The sequence below is a fragment of the Equus przewalskii genome, chromosome 2 (assembly GCF_037783145.1).
Source record: "Equus przewalskii isolate Varuska chromosome 2, EquPr2, whole genome shotgun sequence".
In the NCBI taxonomy this organism is placed as follows: domain Eukaryota; kingdom Metazoa; phylum Chordata; class Mammalia; order Perissodactyla; family Equidae; genus Equus; species Equus przewalskii.
The window spans coordinates 43768623-43791081 of NC_091832.1; the positions used below are offsets into that span (position 1 = coordinate 43768623).

General features: G+C 40.3%; 1 protein-coding gene across 43 annotated transcripts in view; it reads right to left on the reverse strand.

Annotated features, from left to right (window-relative positions):
• The window catches only part of CAMTA1 (calmodulin binding transcription activator 1), an 853189-nt gene that overhangs the window by 761859 nt on the left and 68871 nt on the right, over positions 1-22459 (reverse strand). Inside the window, exon 4 of one of the 43 annotated variants that reach the window (XM_070610990.1) lies at positions 9759-9842. The exons of the other annotated variants lie outside the window; for them this stretch is intronic. Within the exon in view, the coding sequence (XP_070467091.1) occupies positions 9795-9842 (48 nt within the window). The 3' untranslated portion in view covers positions 9759-9794. The remainder of the gene's footprint in view (positions 1-9758; positions 9843-22459) is intronic. 43 annotated transcript variants of the gene reach the window in all.

Consider the following 22459-nt stretch of genomic DNA (forward strand, 5'->3'; position numbering starts at 1 on the left):
ATCTCAATAATTTTATTCTGACATGTTCACATAATATTTTAGATATACTGAGCTAAACAAAATATAGTATTAAAACTAATTTCATTTACTTCTTTATACTTTTTAAAAATATGGTTACTAGAACATTAAAAATTATCCATGTGGCTCACATTATATTACTACTGGACAGCACTGCCCTAGACCTTGATGTTAACCATAACTGCACCCCTTCATAATATCAAACTCAAGCACCCCACTCTTTGACCAGCCCTACTCCAACAATTCCTTGACCCTACTCCTTGAATCCAGTGATCCTACAGCCTCTTGCTGCCCCTCATGTCCCCCACATTTCACTTGTGCTCCCTGCCAGCTTAGGTACATGGTCCGTCATCACATCAGTGCTCAGCTCCCTTGGCCCTCCCTCCATACCTCTCCCTTGGCAAAACCTCAATCCCAGGTTAAGTGCAACTCTCTGCCCTCTCCTAGCCTGCACTTAGGCAGCAGCAAACAGGACTCCTTGAAAGTACCAGCTCCACTTCCTCTCCTCCCATTTTCCCTTTAACGAGCTAGAATCAGGCTTTGACCTCACCATTTCACTCATACAGCTCTCATCAAAGTCACCAGTGACCTCCACGCTGCCAGATCCATGGTCAATTCTCAGTCTGTATCTTACTCGACCTTTAGCAGCATTTGACACAGATGATCACTCTCTTCTTTGAAATACATTCTTCCAGGACACTCTGCTCTCCTGGTTTTCTCTCTCTGGTGTTCCTTCTCAATCTCCTTTCCTTCTACCTCTCCTCCCTCTTAACACTGGTACCCCAGGGCTCCTGTTTGAAATTCTCTATCCATCCATGCCCCCTACAGGATTTCATCTATCCCAGGGCTTTAAGAATTTTGTATATGCTGAAAACACTGAAAGTCCAGTCCAAGCCTTGGCCTCTCCTCTAATTACAGACTCACATACACGACTGCCTATTCAACGCCTCCAAGTGTCACTTCAAGTTAACAGCTCTAAAACACAACTTTTGCTTTCCCCTCACCCTTTCTCCCTGCCCTACAGCTCCCACAGACTTCCCAATCTCAGTGAAAGGGAACTGGATTCTTCCAGTTGCTCAGTGAAAAAACACTGGCATCATCCCCAACTCCTTATATCGGCAGACAACCTATCAGCTCTTCCTCTGAAACGTATCCAGCAACTGACCACTTCTTACTGCCCTGGTCCAATACACCATCAGCCCTTGAAACAGTCTCCTCACTGGTCTCCCTGCTTCCATCCCTACCCCCTAAACCAGGGATCGCAAACTTTTTCTTAAAGGGCCAGAGAGTAAATATTATAGGCTCTGCAGGCCAGATGGTCTCTACTGCAACTACTCAACTTGGCTGCTGCAGCTCAAAACCAGCCTCAGACAATATGCAAACAAATGAATGTGGCTGTGGCTCTGTTCCAATAAAACTGGAACTTAAATGGACACTGAAATTTGAATCTCATATAATTCTCATGTGTCACAAAATACTATTATTCATCTTTTTTTTTCCAACAATTTAAAAATGTAAAAAGCCCTCCTAGTTTGCTGGCTCCACAAAAACAGGCAGCAGGCTGGATTTGGCCCTCAGGTCATAGTCTGCCAACCCCTGCCCTAGACTATCTGCACTGCATTTAAAGGCATCCTTTTAATCATGTCATTTTCCTGCTCAAAGATTCTCAAAGATTCAGTAAAATCAAAAGACCTTCCCATGCCCTGTAAGGCCTATGGGATGTCGTCCCTAGCTACCTCATCTGCTCTTCCCACTACATTCCGTACAACCACAGTGGCCTCCTTGCGATTCTCCTTGCTTCTCTTTTGCTATTGCCAAACCCACACCTACTATGGGCCCTTTGTTTCTGGTGTTCCCTCTGCTTGGAACACTCTTACTCCAGATAGCTACATGGATCACCCTGTCACTTCCTTCAAATCACCTTAGGAGAGACACCTGCTCAAGTCATGCCATCTAAATAGCGCACATGTGCAGCACACACATACCTACGCAGACATCTAGGAATCCTTTAAAAGGTTTACCCGGCTCCATTGTTCTTCAACATGCTTATTATCATCTGACATTTATTTCTTTGTTTATTTACTTAGAAATAAACAGATTAGGCAGTTTTTTAACAGGGAAACAAAACAGCATGGTATTTAAGAGCCTGAAATCTGGAGGTGGATTACCTAGGTTGGAATGCCAACAGCACCACTTCTTATCTATGTGACATGGAGCAAGTTATTTTTATCTCTCTGTACCTCAGTTTCCTCATCTTTGAAATAAGGATAATAACAGCACCTACTTCCTGAGAGTGTTATGAGGACTGAACGAGTTAGTAAACGTAACTGCACAGAGAATCACTCAATTAGCGTTACTTGTTTTTTGTTTGTTTACAGTTTATCGCCCCTCCCTGTAACCGGAAAATAAGCTCTTTGAAAGGGGAATGCCCTTGTTTTATTTACTGCTTTATTCCAGGTACCTAGGAGAGTGCCTGGTACAAGGCATCCAATAAATATTTATTTAAAAAATGAATAAATGTTTGAATTTAAGTCACTTTGTGGGTGGGCAGTACACGCCAGCCCCACATCATCATCACGCAGATATGAGGGAGGACAAAAGCTTTCTTACAACCCATTCCACAAGAGAAATTAAAAGCCTACTGTTCCAGGTGAGCTTGTTTGCTGATGTTTCTCTCTATGGAGAAACAACTCTATTTACTACCTTAAAGAGAGGCATAACTGCACCATTCTCTGAGTAGCAATTGTGTCACCTCATAAGAAACCCACAACCTAAAACTGTGTTGTATACTAAAAGTTACATATTCAGGTCTCTAACCAAATTACAGAAGAAACAGATTTCATAGTCAGGTTCAAATTCCACATGTAAAACACCAACTTGATGCCCAGTAGTACAGCTCGGTTAGGTCTCACAGTATTTCCTGGACACAAGTGCAAAAGACTGTTTACTCAAAGTGGCTTACATTTAATTGACTTCTTCTAAAAACAAAGACCATCTCACCAAATAAAAGAAGTCTTCCTGAGCAAAAAGGTAGTAAAAACATGTCCGTCCACCCATCGTCCATAGGCAAGACTCACAGCACACCACAGGTACTGTGGATTTGGCATTTCTGCTAGGATGACTGAGTTTTGATTTACAGGTGGTATTAAGATGAGTTAAAGTACTTCTATGTTCTACCATTTTGTGACATGGTCTTTAATGTGAAGATACTTATATATGCGCCAGTGTAACATGGGCTCGTTTTCCAGTGAGAGTCCCACTTCCTTTAAAACAAACAGGGATGATAAGGTCATCCACCATTAAGCAAAGTAGAAACTACTCTCCTAACCCTCTAAACCAAGATGTTTCACTGTGAAATTAGAAATGAACATCTTCAGTACTGGTTCTACCAAATAGAAAATAAATGAGATATAGGTGGTAAAAACATACCTATATCAGCTAGTATATAATTCAGTTGTGTAACTGCCCACCTGCACTAAATGCCAGAAAATCATGAGCCTGGATAAGCAAACAATTATGAGGAAGGGTAAGAAACTGGGGGTTAAGGAGTAGATAAATCCCAAGAGGTCAAGGTGAATTGGCATGGACCTCATAAAAATGTGCCACTGCCTACCCACTTCTCTGCACTGCTCTGGCTTCCTGCTGACAGTGATACAACTAGAACAAATGGCTGGGGCTCATGGTGGGGAGGTTTTTCTAAGAAGTGATAAGATCAGATCTGAGATAAGTCTTTTTCTGTTATCCCCTGTGGTTTTTTTGCTTTTTAAATTCTGCATTTGGTTGGTCACTCAGGTCACTGTAAAATGGACAGCACAGAGAACATGCATGAGCCAGGCCGGCACATGTCCCATCTCAATTCTGCATTGCTACACAGTGGCAAAACCTGAAAAATCAGGATGATAGTGCTCTAATTTAATCCTGTATTTAGCTGATGATCCTAAATAACACTTCGTCAGCTTTTGTGATCTAGCACAAAACCACATGCCTTGTGATATACCAGCTGGGCTGTGGTAATGCCCTTGACTTGAGGCTTAAAAGCTTTGGTTGGGACATAGCTCTGATGTATTGCATTTCCATTTCAAACTGAAATGATTATCCCTGGATTTGGCATCACACAGAGTGCTACCAAAATTAGATTACGGCTAGTTAATAAGAGAGCCTCTCCCTCTGGTGCACCTCCACGAGTGCCACCACTCACTGCTTTGCTTGTTTGCAAGATCGAAAAGCCATGGCTGTTTGGTTTACAGGATGCAGGGATAAGAACCATCTGCCTGGTCTGGTGTTTCTTTAATTAAAACTTTAATTACAGATATATCTCTGCACAGATACGTGCAGTCTATCAGCTCCTGTTCTTAATTACCTGTGCTAATGAGAACTGAAAGGAGAGTGAATATTTGCTGAGTGTCTACTATGCGCAAGCACTTGTGCCAGGCGCTGTAACATGCATCAGAGCAGGTAAAGACACACAGAGCCAAACAGCCCAGCCAAGAGTTTCCACCTTTCCTGCCAGCCTTCTAACCACCATAACACAAGAAGACAAGAAGTCATTCAGGTCTCTCCTTTGGGAAAATGAAGGTCTAGGAGGAGTAAAATACTCAAAAGGATCAGCACAGGAAAGAGAGAAAGGACTGGATCATTAAAGACTGAATAATCACAGTTCCCTGGGAGGCAAATGTGATATTGTCTACCACGCGGTGTATTTCTGAACCCACCTACAGATGGGTGTGAAAAGTGGAAAGTCTGGTCTAAATCCTGTGAATCTGTGGCATGTCACACAGTGCCACGGTAACCACGGCCACAGTTTCCCAGGAAAACAACAACCACAAAAGAGAACAAACAGGATGTTTCCCATCATTTCCTGACTGTGCAGCAATCCTGCTGCCACCTTCTCCCTCATTAACTCCCTTTCCGGCTAGGGCAGATTTTCACTGAAGAATGATAAAAACATCTTTTCATACTCCTACCATGTTTTTCTTGGTCTCCTCACTGCCTCAAGAAGGGTTCAACTCCATCAGAACTGAGTCCTAAGTGGCCCACCTGATGTGGCTGGGGCCACACACAGAGCTTCTTGACTTTCACAAGGAAGCCCTCTGCTTGCCTTCAAAATCGCACTAACCCTATGCAACTGGTTCATGTGAGAGTGGAGATGAGAGGGAGAAATGCAGAAGGAGGGTTACTTTGACGATTTCTCCATCCTCTCTCAAGGCACACAGGTACTCGCACACATCTATGGGTGTCACAGCGTTTGCTCTGTGCCCCTAGGTTAACGTGATGGAGGAGGTGTCCTGAGCAGCACGTCTGGACTGGCTGAGCGCCTCAAGGAAGGGCCTTTCCCTCTCAGGAGCAGGTTCCTCATCATCAAAATGAGGGGTCCAACCCAGATAACCTCAGATCTTCCGGCTCTAAAAACTATGCAGCAAATACACTAAAAGCCTGATACAAGTGCCTCTAGAATAGTCAAGTCTATCCTATTGCCCAACATTCTATCCTAATAAGTGACTGAAGCCTGGCATTTCTCAAACTATCTAAATCCATCATGCTCAATTATCTAAATTTTCAAGATAAACCACCCAAGTTAGGGTAGACGATTATAAACAAATCTGACTATTTTCAGGCTAATGAGGGGTAGTGCCTACTCCTTGGAAAGACAGATACTAAGACACATAAGAAATGTCAATTTGAACACCTACTATGTGCTAGGCCCCTTGGAGGATATTCCCATAAGTATCTGGTAGATGCAAGGATAAAAAGAGAAAAAGAGGACAAACAGGAGGAGGAGGAGTTGGGAAGAGGAGGAGAGGAGAGAATGGAAACATAAACGCATAAAGGAGAAGAAAGAAAGCATGACTCCCTACTTCCTTTAGCTCTGTGACTAATTTCAAACCTGGTTTTTGTGATGGTCAAGAGCCCACTTCCAGAAGACTATATTCTATGCAGCAGATGGTTGGGGCTTTTCCCACAGAAAGGGTGCTGATTACTGGTGGTTGAATTACTAAAGTGGCCCACAAAGGCCCATTTTAAATTACAATGTAGCTAACTATAGAATTAATAGCACTGGCCCATGTTCCGGAAGCACAGGTCTACAGGTGCACAAATTATTTACATTTTTTTCTTGTTTATAGCATAAACATCCTGTATTTCTGAACCTATCGATCAACTGTTCTCTGTGAGAATGGCCATATCAGAGTCCAGGATGGGGCCAGTGCTCCATATTTTAAAGCTGTACAAGCGATTCTGGATGTGCAGCCAAAACCGAGGAAGCTGCTGGTATGGAGCCCCAAAAAGTGCCACATGTGTGACAGAGCCTTCCTGGCCATGGTGGTGGCAGGTCACTGGAGGCCTAAGTCAGACGTGCTGATGGCTGGTAATGCATACAGTTGAGGCCCTTGCCACCAAATGGCAGAACCATTTCTTGTCAGGGGTGAAGCCAGGTTTGCCAGTAAATGTCAGAGACTAGGTGCCAGGAGAAGGGCAACACCTGGATTTAAGTCCTAGTTCTGCAATTTACTAGGGGTGTGACCCTGCACGAGTTTATTTAACCTACCTGAGCATCAGTGTTCTCAGGTGCAAAGTAGGGTTAATTACACCACCACCTCATAGATAAATTTAGATAATTAAAATGTATGGGAAGCACTTGGAAAAACAAGTGACACACAACAGCAACTCCTTCCCACTTTCTCTACATAGGATGAAGCACTGAGGCCTCATACAGCTGAGTAAAAATCACTAAAGAGTTAAACACTTTATGACTTCCTGAAAGGTAGCTAGACAGCTTCTTGAAGCCAAAAGAGAATGAGTAAGTGCCAACTAAGTAACAGATGGGTCTCTCCAATGGGTCTCTTTTCTTGTGTCTCTACAGCCAAAAACAGCTAAAACAAAAGAACCTATCAACAAAGGGTTAAGTAGCTCTTAATTATCTAAACTTTTCTTCCTAAAGGTTAAGAACCCAGAGGTAACTTTAAACATCTGACCTGCATCTGTTTTAGAGGTGCTTAATTACCATAAACTATCCAGTTCCCCTCTCTGTAAGCATGCATGGGTCTCCAAGGCAATGTTAGAAGACTAACAGGGAAACTCTTTAAAGTTAATTTTCTGCAAGGTGTATGTTCCCCTCAGAATTCCATTTCACTGAAACTCCCATTCTGCCTGGGTTTTCCTGGTGTGCAGGAGCTGGCCCGGACACCACAGCCACAGCCACCCTGCATGCCGGCCACGGCTCTAAGTACTTCGCATACATCAACTCACCATGACCCTGGGAGTAGGTACTATTATCATCACCCCCATTTTAAAGAAGAGGAAACTGAGGCACAGAGAAGTTAGGTAATTCGTCTCAGTCAGACCACTTGCAAGGGGCCCAGGTGGGATTCATGCTCCACAGGATTCACTACAACTGCCTCTGAGCATGACGGTCACAGCTGCCGGCAGCACAGCCATAGGAGGAGGTTTCATTTCAAAAGCACCTTTTCTCTGTGTTCCTGGTACATCCATCACAGTGTTTCATTTATCCTGCCAAAAACCCTAAAAAGCACGTAGCAGACATACAATACCTACATTTCACATAGGATAAAACTGAAAAATCAATGAAATGTTTTACACACTCCAAATGTTAAGCCAAACAGCTAATTTCACTGTTTTTAACATCAACATGAAAGTCTTTTGAAGTTTTTCTATTTGAGGTTTTTAGTTTTGTGTGACTACCTTAAAAGACACCAGCGGCACACCCAGAGAGCCTGCAAGTCAAAAGCAGGTTTTCTGTCTCTCAGACTAAGGTCTTCTCACTAAATCATGCTTATAAAAACTACATCCATGTGGCTTACACCTTACTAGAATCCTAAAAACTAACCAGATTAGAAATGCTCATTGAAAATAAGTAATAAATGTGTCCATATATTAGCTCTCTTAGAAAAATTAAGTTATCTTAAAATGTAGTAAGCAGAAAACTCTAAAGAAAATTTAATGGACCTAATTGCAAAATAAAATATCATAATAAAAACATTTCTCTTGTGTACCTATTAATGTCTCTTCAGTTCCTACTGGACTTATGAATAAAGTATTTGACTACCTCTAGAGGACACGGGAGCCTGCAGGGGTGATGTCAAGAGGTTCTAATTCTGTCAACAGGGAGCTTGTGACTCTCTAGGGCCCATCAGTCAACTCACCCTCAGGGGTCAGGCAGGTATAGGGTGCTTAAGCAAGAGAAGTGGAGCAGACCGCCACTCACAGCCCCTTTCAGCCCTCCTTCTAAGTCTCTATTCAATAAAATCCAAGCTACACACTATTCCTTTGGCGCTAGAAGGATATGGCTGGAATCACAGGAACAAGGGACAGGATCTGAAAAGCATTCCTGCACAACTCTGAAAGCATTATCATAAAGAAACCCCCTTAAAATGCAAGGTCTGATAAATAAGTTGTTCCCAACTACTGGAACATTCATTCCATGTACTTTCTGGCTTTGTAATCATAGGATGTTTTTACCTTTTTGTATTTCTCAGCTCTGATATTTTGCGATTCTGTGAAAACATACCCAACAGGCCAAAAGCAGTTTTCCAGGTCTGTAAGTATAATAGACAAAAACGAGCTAGTGAGCCTGAAGAAGCGTTCATGAGAGTTCCAATCTCCAATGAACAGCTCACTACAACTAATTTTAACTTGTGGTTCTAATGAATGACATAAACTTTTATAGGTATCAACAAAGCTCAGAGAGGACTTAAATCCATTTCAGTGCTCATTTAGCAGCTTCAGCTGTGTGCAATTAAAGCATCAGCATTAAATGTTAGAGAATAAAATAATGAGACACTTAAAAAATAATCTGTGCTTCAGTAGGCCATGCTAAGAGATCTCACATTTTTTAAAGAACATGACTTCTTAGGAATATCTCGCCAGTTCAAAGAATTAACTCAAGTTTGACTTTTGTTTTTAGATTTTGGTTTGTTTTGCTTTTGAATAAGAATTTTCTGAAAAAAGGAATACAATAAAAAAGGCACTGTCTGAAAAACAGTCATGAAACAGCATATGGCATAAAGCAATCTGGTATATGAACCATCACAGCTGACTGATAAAGTTTCAGCAGAAACAAAGGACATTTCTGATTATGTTAAAAATATTGCTTGTTCTTAACTTATGCATCAAATAAGGAAACCAAATATTAAAGGAGGGGAAAGGTGAATTTTGGAAATGAGACAACTTTTTCCTCTTCTAGCCTTTACATGGAATTAAAGAGCTAAACTTTTCCTCCCAACAACACTTGAGAATATAAAATGTAATCTGAGGTTGTAGAATGTGGCAGCTAAGACTAATAAATTCAAGTTGCCACTATTTCTAAAAGAAAGAGGAGTTAATCTGCGAAGGAAGAGGTGTGTGGTGATGGTGAGGGGTGTGCGGGAGGGGGAGTGGCAGAGATATGAAGGTGGGTGTCTGGTGTGTGTGTGTGTGTATCTGTGAGTTATGTGTGAACAGCAAGTTAATTTAGCTGTCACAAAATATGAATAGCAAAAGATATACTGTAGGGGAAATGCACTCATTAAACTTAAATTTAAAAGGATGAAAACACAGATTACACTTTATTTTAAAAACTGAAATGAATTTTAATACAGAAAATGAAGACAGCATTTTGCAAATTTATCACTCAAAGGGGTATCTCTATTTGAGGAAATCAGCGTGTTACACTTTGAGAGATGAAATGTTACAGCTTGTACACCAAAATTAAAAAATGAAATTAAATTAAAAAATGAAATGGTTACCAAGGTAATGCAGGTCAGGGGATCAAAGGTGAAGGGTCACACATTATTAAAAAGAAATCCAAAAGGACGGCTGCACCATGATCTCTGCAAAACAAAGGAGCTCCAGTAAGTAAAGCTAATATCTCCGAGAATTTAAAATCAAGTTCTTGAAAAGAAGACGCCCTGTAATTGAACACAGTCATTCCTGATTCTGCGTAGAGCCATTTTTATTTAGGTACAAAACCAAATTTAAAGCACCTGTTAGCAATAAAACTTTTGTAAAAATTTAAACATTCAATCATATTAAAACCCAAGGATCTCCAATTATAAGTGACTGAGAACTACTGACATTTCCACTGGACCCCACACCCTGTTTTCTGGAAATGACAGTGTTTGATAAGTTGCCAATGTATCAAAAATCTAATTTGGTCACAGCTTGGTGCGTTTTTTTCCTCTCCTCAAGGAATGAGTTCCAAAATTGAGTTTTTGCAAATTTGTTTCATTTGAAGTAGCTGCATAAAATTTCCATTATTGGAACATTTAGTATAACAATGTTCTAGAAGACAGCAATAAAGTGAAACATGATAAAATAAACTGTGTAACTATATCTATTAAGATCTGTTCTCACATTCAACTCTCACTGCACAGGGGAAAAAAAAGACAATTTAAGCAAAATAACTTGCTAGTTCACTGGAATTATACAGAATTAATAGAAGCTTGATATGAGGAACATTTTAAAACAGAAAAAAGTATCTACCAGGTTAGGTTTCAATTTCACGCTATTATTTACTCATCTTCCTCATTCACAAACTATTGTTTTTAAAAGGACAGAAAGAGCCAAGGATCTGTTTCGCAACATGTAGCTACCACCTAAATCATGACATATTTAACTTTCAGCAATAGCAAGCATAACATTTAACAGTAAATAATTTCCATATTCATTTTACTAGTAAATAAAATGAACACTATCATGACACGGTAATCTTTAGTCTCCTCTCTAAAACTAAACTTGAGCAGGTTACATGCCCTGATGTCAGGATCCAAATTCCTTATCTTATTGGACAGCAGTTTCTAACAGGCAATCTGAATAATTGCTCGCCATATGTGAGAGTAAATGAGAGCATGACTAGCAAAAAAGAATTTCATTTAAGCACCATTCTTTCTTCCAGTCTCCTACTTCAGTTTCATCTCACACTATCTAACATTTGAGTTTACCTTGTTAAAATCAAATTCCAAAAATACTTATATTAAATTATTTAATACTATATTTAAAATATAGACCATCTCCCAAAAGGATTTTATTAAAAGGAACAGGATATTCTTTCTGGTGGCTCAGAGCAATCAATAAACAAACAAACTATACATATCAGATTTCTGTTAACCCTGATTAGGTTTTGTCAAAAACAACTTGCAGAGCTTCATGCACTAGATACCACTATATTAGTGCCTTAAAGCCACATTTCCCAAAACATGTTTTCTTTTAAGTTCCATAGCTACTGAAAAGTAAACTAGCATTTCATTTCTCTGGAATGCTCACCTCACATAAAGACTGTCACATGTGTGTTTGTTGCTGGGAGGCATGCTAGCAATTTTGCACACTACAGAAGGAATCAATACCCCATCAAAACAATGCATATGTTGTTTTAGCAGCACTGTTATTCAGACCACTTCAGCGTGTTTGTAAGAAAAGGCAAGGAGCCAGCAGTGTAATGTTAGTCAAGTCCTGTCTTACTAAAATATTTCCCATTAAAAAGGAGAAAAAGTCTATCTGTTCAGATCAAATATTTATATGTAACCCTTCATTACCAAAACATGTTATTATTAAGTAATTTCTTCTTGACAACAAGAGGATAAAGTATATATAGACGCTTTGTAAAGAGTCTTTTAAATCATTTCTAAAATTCACCAACTCACCAAAACATGTTAGCCCAAATTTTAGGTGACTTAAGAAAATCTATGAAGAATTTTAGCTAATGTTTTTCAAATGAGTTTGCTACTTGGGGTGGAGAAAGTAAAGGCTACCAGGGGTTTGCCACATCCCTAATATTCAAGGAACCTAGAATATAATTTAGTAAGTAAAAAGCAGGCTAGCAGACAGAGCACACCTGGGGAGCACCTGCTTCAAGTTGCACAACAACCAGCTGTCACCAGAGCCCTTTGCTGAGGCAGGCACTCAGAATACGCACGGATTTTCCTACAAAAACAATCTGACGACTGCCTGCTTAACCTGAAATCTGTTGAAGTGACAGTTCTGCTCCAAATTCTAGAGGCTATGGGGCCGGAGTAGCTTTTTATTTTTTTCCAAAGGACTGGCCCAAGCTGAAACTTTGGATACAAAACATTCTCCTAGCCCTCCCCCTGGGCCCAAGAGACGGCATCTCGTGAGCCAAAATTATCCATCTTCCTTTCTCCTCCAGAAGCCTCCCTTTTCCTCAAGAAGGCCCTGGCATTAACTGACAATGAACAGAATGAATTAACAGAACAGAGATACCAGTGCATGCAAAGACCAAGGGGGTTTCTTTAGCCCAAAACAAATCCCTAACTGGTAGAACTGGCATTTTTATCTCAAGGGGTAGAGAAAGCTAGTCTACTGCAGGAGAGTCCCTTTCCAAAATGACAACCAGTAACTGAATTAAACAGGAGATGATCAAAAATCCTCTAACCCCCAAAACTTCATGGGCATAACTAGCATACACACTATCCTCAATCCGAAACTGGAGAACTATACTCCACATTGATAAGTTATGTTACTGAAAGAAGAAACACTCCAAGATTCACTTTCACAAAAGCATCAAGTCATCCGAGTTCCAGCAAAGAAAACTTTTCCAAGGAAATTCTCACCCATATTAAGCCCTCAGTGTCCACACAACTTTCTGTAGGGATATGTTTTCCAACACGCTCAATTTCTACTCTATGTTAAAATTCATTTATTTACTTACTTACTTATTTATTTATTGCCAGCCAGCATTGAGAAGCACAGAGAATTGGTTCACTTCTCAATTATACAGACAAAGAATAAAGAAAGTCATTTCTAATAAGGTTAAATCATGACAAAAATGCTGTCATTTTTTCTCTCAAAACAAAACACATGGAAGAACCAGAAAGAAAAGAAAAATAAGGAGCCAAGAAAATTCAGTCAGAGAAGCTGGGAGACAGTTGAAGAAACCTATTCAAATAGAGCCCTATATATTTTGCTAATTCTTTACAAAATGGCTATTGACTCAACAGTATAATGCTTTCTGCAGCAGAAACTAACCTCAACAAGTGTATTCAGAGATTCAAGAGAGAAATGTCCAGCCAAAAGTTATTACAGCGATGGGGAAAAAAAATTAGTCTATAAATATAAATAAATAAATCACCAACATACCATTCAATAAAACAGACAATCCACTAGAACAAAATGCACTTCAGGTAAGCATATTCTTTGGTTAAGTGGGGATTATATTTCTAATGCCCTTTCATGTTAGAATTTGTTCGGTTTTTTGGCATGTTAGAAATACCATCTAGTGAAAAACTAAGAAAACAAAAGCATTTGGTTTTCAAGTTTGCGACTCCTCCATGTGTGGCCCCATCCGACACAGTCAGGCGTCATTCCTTCCTTCCTCATGCCCCTTCCACCAACAGTCACCATCACTACCATTTTTTCAACCTTTCTAAAAATATTATCTCCTCTGCCAAGCTTCTCAAAGACAGTCTGTTCTAAGATTTTGTTTCTCAAAATTTTCTATAAATGACATAGCAACCTATACCTACAGTCATCACATCATTTCCACTATAGTCCTCAAAAAGAAAACAAAAGCTAAAACTACAAATTAAATACCTTTCCACCTAGTACTTTATCCTCAACAATGTAATTTTTTTCCCTAATAGCTTCAAAGGTTTCACAAAAGGATGAAGGGAGTGGGAGGGAGGAATGGCAAAGAGCAGGAGGGAACCTTTAAGAGTGATGAATATGCTCACTATGGCGGAGTGGTGATGGTTGTGTGGTGTGTGCATGTACATGCCTATCAACCGTACACTTTAAGTACGTGCAATTTATTATATGCCAATTATACCCCAAACGGGAAGGCAGGCACAAGACAGCAACCCTGACCTCTCCCTGCACACTTCGAGGCCATGCTGAGGCTACTCATGCAGAGAAAGCCAAGAAAGTCACGGGGAAGCCAGTGAGGGGCACCTTCTCTGAGCCACTGAATCCCAACTCCGGCCAATCTGCCACTGGACTTCTCATTAGGTGACATAATAAAAAGGATACTCACTGTTTTAAACAAATGCATAAATAAATACACAAATACTATATATTGAAAACATTTGATATTGATTACTAACTTTCATATTATCCACAAACCTGCTATTATCATATTTTCTAAACTGAAAATCGGGGCAGTCCAACATAGTTTCTCTAAGAAGAGAGATTCAAAATCAGCTTTAGACATACTTCTCACTTTGCAAATGAAATGTAAATTCACCAAATATTCTTAAATTTTTTCTTCAGATTTGAAATTTATATTATATCAACTCTGTCATAACCAAGACCCATTCCTTTCTGCTACTATCCCACTAGGGAAAAAGAGTAATACAATATATACCAAATTCCCCCACATACAAATTTATAAGAAATAAAACAAAAAGGAAACAGATTCCCCCACTGTTGCTTTTCTTTCCTTCTTTCTTTCTTTTTTTTTTTTTGACGAGGAAGATCAGCCCTGAAGTAACATCTGTGCCCATCTTCCTCTGTTTTATATGCGGGATGCCTGCCACAGCATGGCTTGCTGAGCAGTGTGTAGGTTTGGCCCGGGATCCAAAGCTGCAAAGCCCGGGCCCCTAAAGCGGAGCACACGAACTCAACCACTAGGCCACCAAGCCGGCCCTGGTTTTATTTCTATATCACGTATTTTTTAAGCTTACTATCCGTGCACACCAGTGCTTATTTTGCTTGCTCTACTGGCTTCCTACACAACAGTCAGGATCATCAGGACTCATACATTTCCCATTTCCTCTATTCATCGACTCTCCAACTTCAGACTAAGACCATCCTATTTAAACCAAGTCATTTTTAAAAACAGTTGCCCAAGTCCTACCCCTAAGAAATTACAATTCAGTATATCAAAAGAAGAGCTAAAGAATCTGCATTTTTAGTAAAACCCCCAGGTGAGTCTGACCAGAAGAGTCCACAATCCTCACCTTCAGAAAAACTGCCCAGTCCGAAAGCTATATAATGTTACAATCCAGTGTTACTGAAATTAAAAAAAAAACAAATAAAAAGAATATATAAATTAAAAAAAAAGAAAAACTGGCCAGGTGGGTCCAACCCCATCCTCGAGTCCCCCTACACACACCCTGCCTCCTGCAGGCACCGAGTTACAGGTATTAAAGCTGCCAAAAGATAAAGAAACAAATTTCAGCTGCTAACAGCTTCAGATGGTCCTCCCTCTCAAGACTGTTAAAAAATTTTAAATGCCCACAGATGCCTAAAAAGTCTTTAAAGCCCAAAAGAATAAAGCTATACTGAAAGGCAGGGTGGATATACACATACAGGGAGTCCTTTCCGGGCTTTACAAGCATGCCATGCAATTCTGCGTTACAGTAACAGCTCTACCACTTACTACTACTATGACCTTGGACAAATTATTTAATTTTTTAACTAAGTCTCACTTTCTTCATTTATAGCATGAAGATAATAACATCCCCAGTTCATAGGGTTGCTGTGAGAAATAAAGAAAATAAGCAACATAAACTGCTTAGCATAGTGCTTAGGACCTAAAAAAGTAATAAAAGTTAGTTCAGTGATTACTATATTATAACGTGGATTATCTTACATTCTTTTCCTTATCTGATTTTTTCCAAGGTTTACAAGAGAGATATTGCTATCCCCATTTTTACGGATGGGCAAAGGTTAAGTTCAAGACGTAAATCTCAAAAATGGCAGAGCCAGAATTCCACTAGATCTGTCCAGATCTGTCCTGCTCCACGCTCTAGCACTGCAGGGAAGGAAGATGCTCCTTTGGCCCCTCCAGTCTCACGCCCGCCCTGCGCACTGAGGCTCCCAGCACATGTCTGGGGAATGAGGCAGTGACTGAATAGGCAGGTCCTCAAGGGTGAATATACACTTCTAGATCCACTACTGTACCTATCACTGCACCTTACTCAACGCATTTAAAAGGATACTTGTGGGATTTAAATCAGTGGAATATGAGAAATAAACTCAAGGACTTATCTGCCTATTACCATGCAAAAAAGGGAAGAGTAATTGTTTTCCATTCTGCAGTTCTACTCACTAATTTAATTAAAAGATAAATTCTATTCATTCAATATTTATTGAGCACCTAACTCTGGGGCAGGCTCAGTACTAGGTGCCTGGGATGCATGTGAAGAGCAGAGAGAAGGTATCAGCCTTGTCTACGTTACCCATCAAAGTGAGGATTCACACACAACAAATAATTTCAAGCACCACGAGCAACGTGAAGGAGAAGTGCAGGATACTATGGAAATCTATGGCAAGGGTACCTCCTCGACTCTGCAAAGGGGCCTGGAAATTTTCCCTGAAGTAACATTTAGCTGAGATCTGAGGATGACAAAGTGGAGAGTGACCATTTTCTAAGCAGAGACACGACATGTAAAAGACAATGCAGCAGAAAGGACCCAAGAATGTAGAGGAACTCAGGAAGAAGAAACCAGTGACTGGAACAGAGAATAAGGTGAGAGGGGCTTGGCAGGAGGCTGGAGAAGGGACAGACACAAGATTACACAGGACTTGTAGACCACGTTGATCAATTTGGGATGGTACCTTAAGTACAACGGAAATCATTCAAAGGATTGAAAAAAGGGGTACTACAATCCAACTGGGATTTTCAAAAGAACACTCTGGCACCTGAGTGGAGACAGGGGGTGGGGTGTACAAGCAGGGATAGGAGTCAGAAAATCCCTCCAAGCAGTCTGGGCTCAAGCAGTTGTGGCTTGGACTGGAGTGGTGCCTGCAAAGAGTGATTTGAACAGAATGGAAATTTATTTGAGAATAGAACCAGTAGGTTTGGATTTAATATGGAGTAAAAGAAGAAGGAGGTGTCAAAAATTACCTTTAAGGGAAAAAAATTGGTAACTTTACAGTGGACAGACCTGGGAAACACTACCTCAGCCAGGTGATCAAGGTCAACATCATCAGTGAAATGTCATGTTGACAGCAGGGACCCGTAATGTGATGTGATAAAAAGGGCGCTGCACCTCTGCAGTCATCCTTCCCAAAAGCCATAACCTCAGTCTAATTGTAAGAAATACAAGAGACAAACCCAAATTGAAGGACATCATACAAAATACCTGATCTGTCAAGGTCAACAAAAACAAGGAAAGTCTGAGAAACTGTCACAGTCCAGAGAAGCCTAAGGAGACGTGATGGCTAAATGTAATGTGGCGTCCTGGACAGAGTCCCAGAACAGAAAAGGACATTAGGGGAACACTAAGGAAATCCTAATGATGTGTGGAGTTTAGTTTATAATAATGTATCAATACTGGTTGATTGGTTGGGGAAAATGTTCCATATTAATGTTAATAGGGGAAACAAGGTGTAGAGTACATCAGAACGCTCTGTAATATTCTTGCAACTTTTCTGTGAATCTAAAACTATTCTAAATGTAAAAGTTTATTTTAAAACTGACCCTCAGGCCTGACTCAAGCGTCCCCATCCCAGAGGCCAAGAGGAAAGGTGCAGTCAACTTACTTGGATATGTCTGAGAAATCAAATAAAATAAGCACTGAAAAATGTTCCTTATATTTAACAACTTTGAGATCACTTCTGAGCTAAGAAAGGAGTTTCAGCAGAATAATGGAAGCTAAATCCAGATTAAAGAGTCTGAATAAGAGGTGAAAAATTAGGGGGAAAAAAACAACAACTACAAGAAGTTTGGCTTTCGGATTTGTACACCTAAGTTCACAGCAACATTACTCACAATACCCAAAAGTGGAAGCAACCCAGGTGTCTCTTGATGGATGAATGGATAAACAGGCTGGTATATACATAATGGAGTATTATTCAGCCTTAAAAAAGGAAGGACATTCTGACACATGCTACAACGTGGATGAACTTTGAGGACATTATGCTAAGTGAAATAAGCCAGTCACAAAAAGACAAATACTGTATGATTCCACTGATATGAGTTACTGAGAGTAGTCAAACTCACGGAGACAGAAAGTAGAATGGAGGGTGCCGGGGGGCTGGGGGGAGGAAGGAATAGGGAGTATTATTTAATGGATACAGAGTTTCAGTTTTGCAAGATGAAAAGAGTTTGGGAGATGGACAGTGGTCAGAGTTGCACAACAATGTGAATTAACTTAATGTCAAAGAACTGTATATTTAAAAACAGTTAAGATGGTAAATTTTATGTTATGTATATTTTATCACAATTAAAAATTTTAAGAAAGAAGTCTGGCTCTCAGAACATTAAATCCATATCAAGCTATAATGACCTAGAATGAAAACTATTTGAAGCTGGACAACTGTAACCAAAACTAGCACTTCCCAAACACTTCCCTAATGATGTGTGACACAAGACACATGGATTAAAGATGCTGACCCCTCACACTCTGCAAGGGGGCCTGAGTCACCCAGACCCCTAACCAGTGGTCTCTGACCTCAAGAGCACTCTTCCATTAACCCAGTATGCCCTATAAATATTTTTATTTTTGATGGGTTCTAAAATGTGAGAAAAGCTGGCAAGCAACAGCTAGAGAACAAAGATTAGAGATTATTTCAATTCCATTTTCAGTGGCAAGAAAAGTTTCTTTATTGTGACCTCAACTTACAGAAACTAGCAACGAATCATTTAGAGAAACAAATGAATGTCTACTACAAAGTCACACTCCACTTCTGATAGATCTTTAAGAACAGAACAAGAGCAACAATTCTCTCTTCATGATACGCTAGATTGACAAAAACTATAATCAGCATGTAAGGAAAACAAGGAAAAAACACCGTGGTACTGATGTAGGCACAGAATAAACAGATCAATGAACAGAGAGCATCCGGACAAAGAACCACATGTTCACAGAAATTTAGCACAAGGTAAAGGTAACATTTCAAATCAGTAGGAAAGGATCAGTGATTCAATAATAAGCATCTACTTAGGGGGAAAAATGAAATCAGAGCTCTATCTCACCTTACCCATATACAAAAACTGGTTATCTCTATTAAATATCTAAGGATAAAAATTCTAAACAAAGAAGAAAATCTATGGAGAATACTTAATCACTGGAGTGAGGAAGACTCTCCTAGGTATATTATCAAGGCCAGAAAGATTCAGAGTTTGCATGATGCACAGGACTGCCATGAAGACGTAATGACTTCAGAAAATTAAGACTGAAACATTTAAATCAGAAAGAAAAAGGATGAGGAACCCACTAGAAAAAAGAGCAAAAGAATGGACAGACTATTCAAAAAAGTAACACAAGCAGCCAAAACATGCAAAATCTCAGGAATATACAATGCAAATTAAAAGGAGACATGACTTTTTCACCTACTGGATTGAGAAAGATTTTAAAAACTGTAATACCTAGTGTTGGTCAGAGTTTGGGGAAATGGACGCACTCATATTCAGCTATGGAGAGCACAAACTGTTACCTTTCTAGAGGGCACATGACACATGTTTACACTCATGGAGAAGCAACTCTATTGGTGGGCCTCTCTCCTAAGAAAATACCCGGAGAAGTGTGCAAAAATATGTGAATGAGAATGTTAAGGGCTTCACTGATTATAAGAGCAGAACACTGAGACAATCAATAATGGACTGCTTTACAATTTTTATAGAACAGCCATGCTCTCTGCAGCTACGTACATCCTCCTCCACATCCATGTACTGGTGTGGAAAATGCCCACGACAGATTGGGGCACAGGGAGAAAACCGGTTAGGGAAGAGGTACATGTGACTCCTCGTGTGTTGGGGGGGTGGGGAGTGGGAGGAGGACTGTACACTCACACACACATATATATACACATACAGATATATACACACACACTATACACACACATACACACGACTTACATATGCACTTCAAAGTCCTGAGAAGGATATAAATCAAATCATTGACAATGGTTATCTCCTAGGGCGTACAGGTTTTCTTAAAAGTTTCAATGTTTAATCTCTATACGCCTTCATTAGCATTTTTCCAATGACCATTTATTACTTTTATAATTAAATATGTTTATATACTTTTATAATAAAAAATATAATAAAGCGATTTCTATGGAAGGTATAGATTACCTAGTGCAAAATGGATGTGGGTCTTTCTGTATGCTCCCTCTTCCTCTTTAGTATGTGAAGTCCTTCAAATATAAGGCAAGTTTCAGCTATGACTGAACAGTCTTAAAACATCTGCACAAAGGAACACCCCATACTTAGCAGTCAGAAGTTAGATCTTCTTAAGCTATGACAAAGTTATATATGGCACTGGAACCCTCAAATAAAAAGCATAAGATTCAGCAAATAAAGGGTAATCTTCTCCAAGCATGCCTAAATTAGAAGGGGTTATGGCCTGTCAACAGGATTTCAAGCAAACAAGATCACCACGAGGCTAAACTGAGGAAAGGCCACAAGAAACACTCACTACAGGATCAGTCCAATTAACCTACGAGAAGAGGAAGTGCAAGGATTTAACTTTAACCTGAATACACAGCCATTGCAGTGAACCCCAGCTCAACTGGTTCAATTGGCATAAAACCACCGATACACACACACCACTCTAAGGCAGTATAACGCTTAAACCAAGAGCAAGACCGGTTGTAAAAGAACTTCAATACATAAATCAAGATATATCCCAATTGATTTTAAAATTACTAAAAACAGTCACCTCTCAATTGGGTAATGCCCTGAAGGATAAGCAGATCTGTAAATCATATTAATACAATTGAGAAGCATACAGGGAATAAACTAATGCCATGAAACAAAGCTAACTCAAAGAACTCAAAACATAATTGAATAGTTAAATCCTTTAAAAGCAAATATAATTGTAATTTGAATTGGGGATATCAGCACTAATATCCCTTCAATATGTCTTCATCCACAACTGATCTCATTTTGGTCCCTCAGTGGGAGATAAGAGAAAATACAGATTGGTGTCTGACTCCAGTTCCTGGCACAGAGCTCCTAAAACCCCTGTAAATTCCTAAGTGATAAGAGCACTAGGAGCATCTTTAGTTCTAACCAGAGGACTCTGAACAGACTCCTGAATGGCTCCTGGATCGGGGCTGGTCACCAGAAAGACCAAGCCATGAAGAGAAGCTTGGAATTTTCTCTCCCATTTCTCTAGAGGGGAGCGGGACTGGAAATGGCACTAATAATTGATCATAAGGAAGCCTCCATCAAATCTCAAGAGTACGGGGTTCAGAAAGCTTCCAAGCTGGCGAACACATCCACACAGGGAGGCTGACGCACCCCAACTCCAAGGGGACAGAAGCTCCTGTGTCGGGACCCTCCCAGCCCTCGCCCTGTGTACCTCTTCATCTCGGTAATCATCTGTATCCTTTATCGTATCCCTTAACAAACTGGTAAAGATAAGTAAGTGTTTCCCTGAGTTCTGTGAGCCACTCTAGCAAATTAATTGAACCTGAGGAACGGGTCATGGGAACCCCAGATTTACAGCCAATCAGTCAGAAGCACCAGTGACAACCTGGACTTGCAATTGGCATCTGAAGGAGGTGGGGGGCACGCATCTTGTGGATTGAGCCCTTAATTTGTGGGATCTGATGCTATCTCCAGGTAGATAGTGTCAGAATTGAGTTAAATTGTAGGACACCCAGCCGATGTCGCACAGAATTGCTTGGTGAGGGAAAACCCCCACATATCTGGTATTAAAAGTGTTGTGAGTGTGGGAGTGGTGTGAGAGTAAAGGAGAAACACAGGAGGAGAACTGAGTCTTTCCAACACACTTGGATTCCACAATTCATTCCTTCCCATTCCTGGGATCCTGTACCATTAATTCAGTCATACAATTATTTACTGAGCACCTACTACTGCCAGGCACCATTCCAAACTCCGGGGATATAGCAGCAAATAAAACAAAAGTTGCTGTATCCGCCCTGCTGTATCTTGCATTCCAGTGGCCTAAGATGCATCAATGCCACCCACCACTTAAAACTATATCCCACTGTCCACCCCCATCTCAGCTCCCATCTCTCCTAATAGGCTCTATTTTCTTCTCTTTTTATAATGCACTTAGCACCTTACTTTATTTTCAGTCTCCCCTTTAAAATGTAAGCTCGCTGAAGACAGGCATGGTTCTTATGTTTTGTGTACTCCGAGAGCTTAGAATACTGCCCAGCATACAGACACTCAAATATTTGTGGACCTAATGACTGCCTTCTCTTCTCACTATGGTCTCTCTTCCTAAGAGAAGTCACTCACATCCACCCTATCTGTAAAACAAAACAATGTGCTCTTTTCTACACCCCTACCCCAGCTTTCCCCTCTATAGCCAAGCTTCTTTCAAGAAGTTGCAGAGCGGCTGTAGTTTGCACTGCTCCTGACACACTCTACCTAATCCTACCCTCCAGCCACCTCATGCTTCTCTCACTTGTCAGATGTGCCAGGCTTTTCTCCACTGGAAAGCCTTCCCACAGGCTTCCCTCTGTCTAGAACACTTTTCTCTCTGGTCACTGATCTCATCAAGCTAACTCCTAAACCACAGGTTCTAAAAATATCACTTCCTAAGACAGACTTTCTCTGGCTTCTGATCTA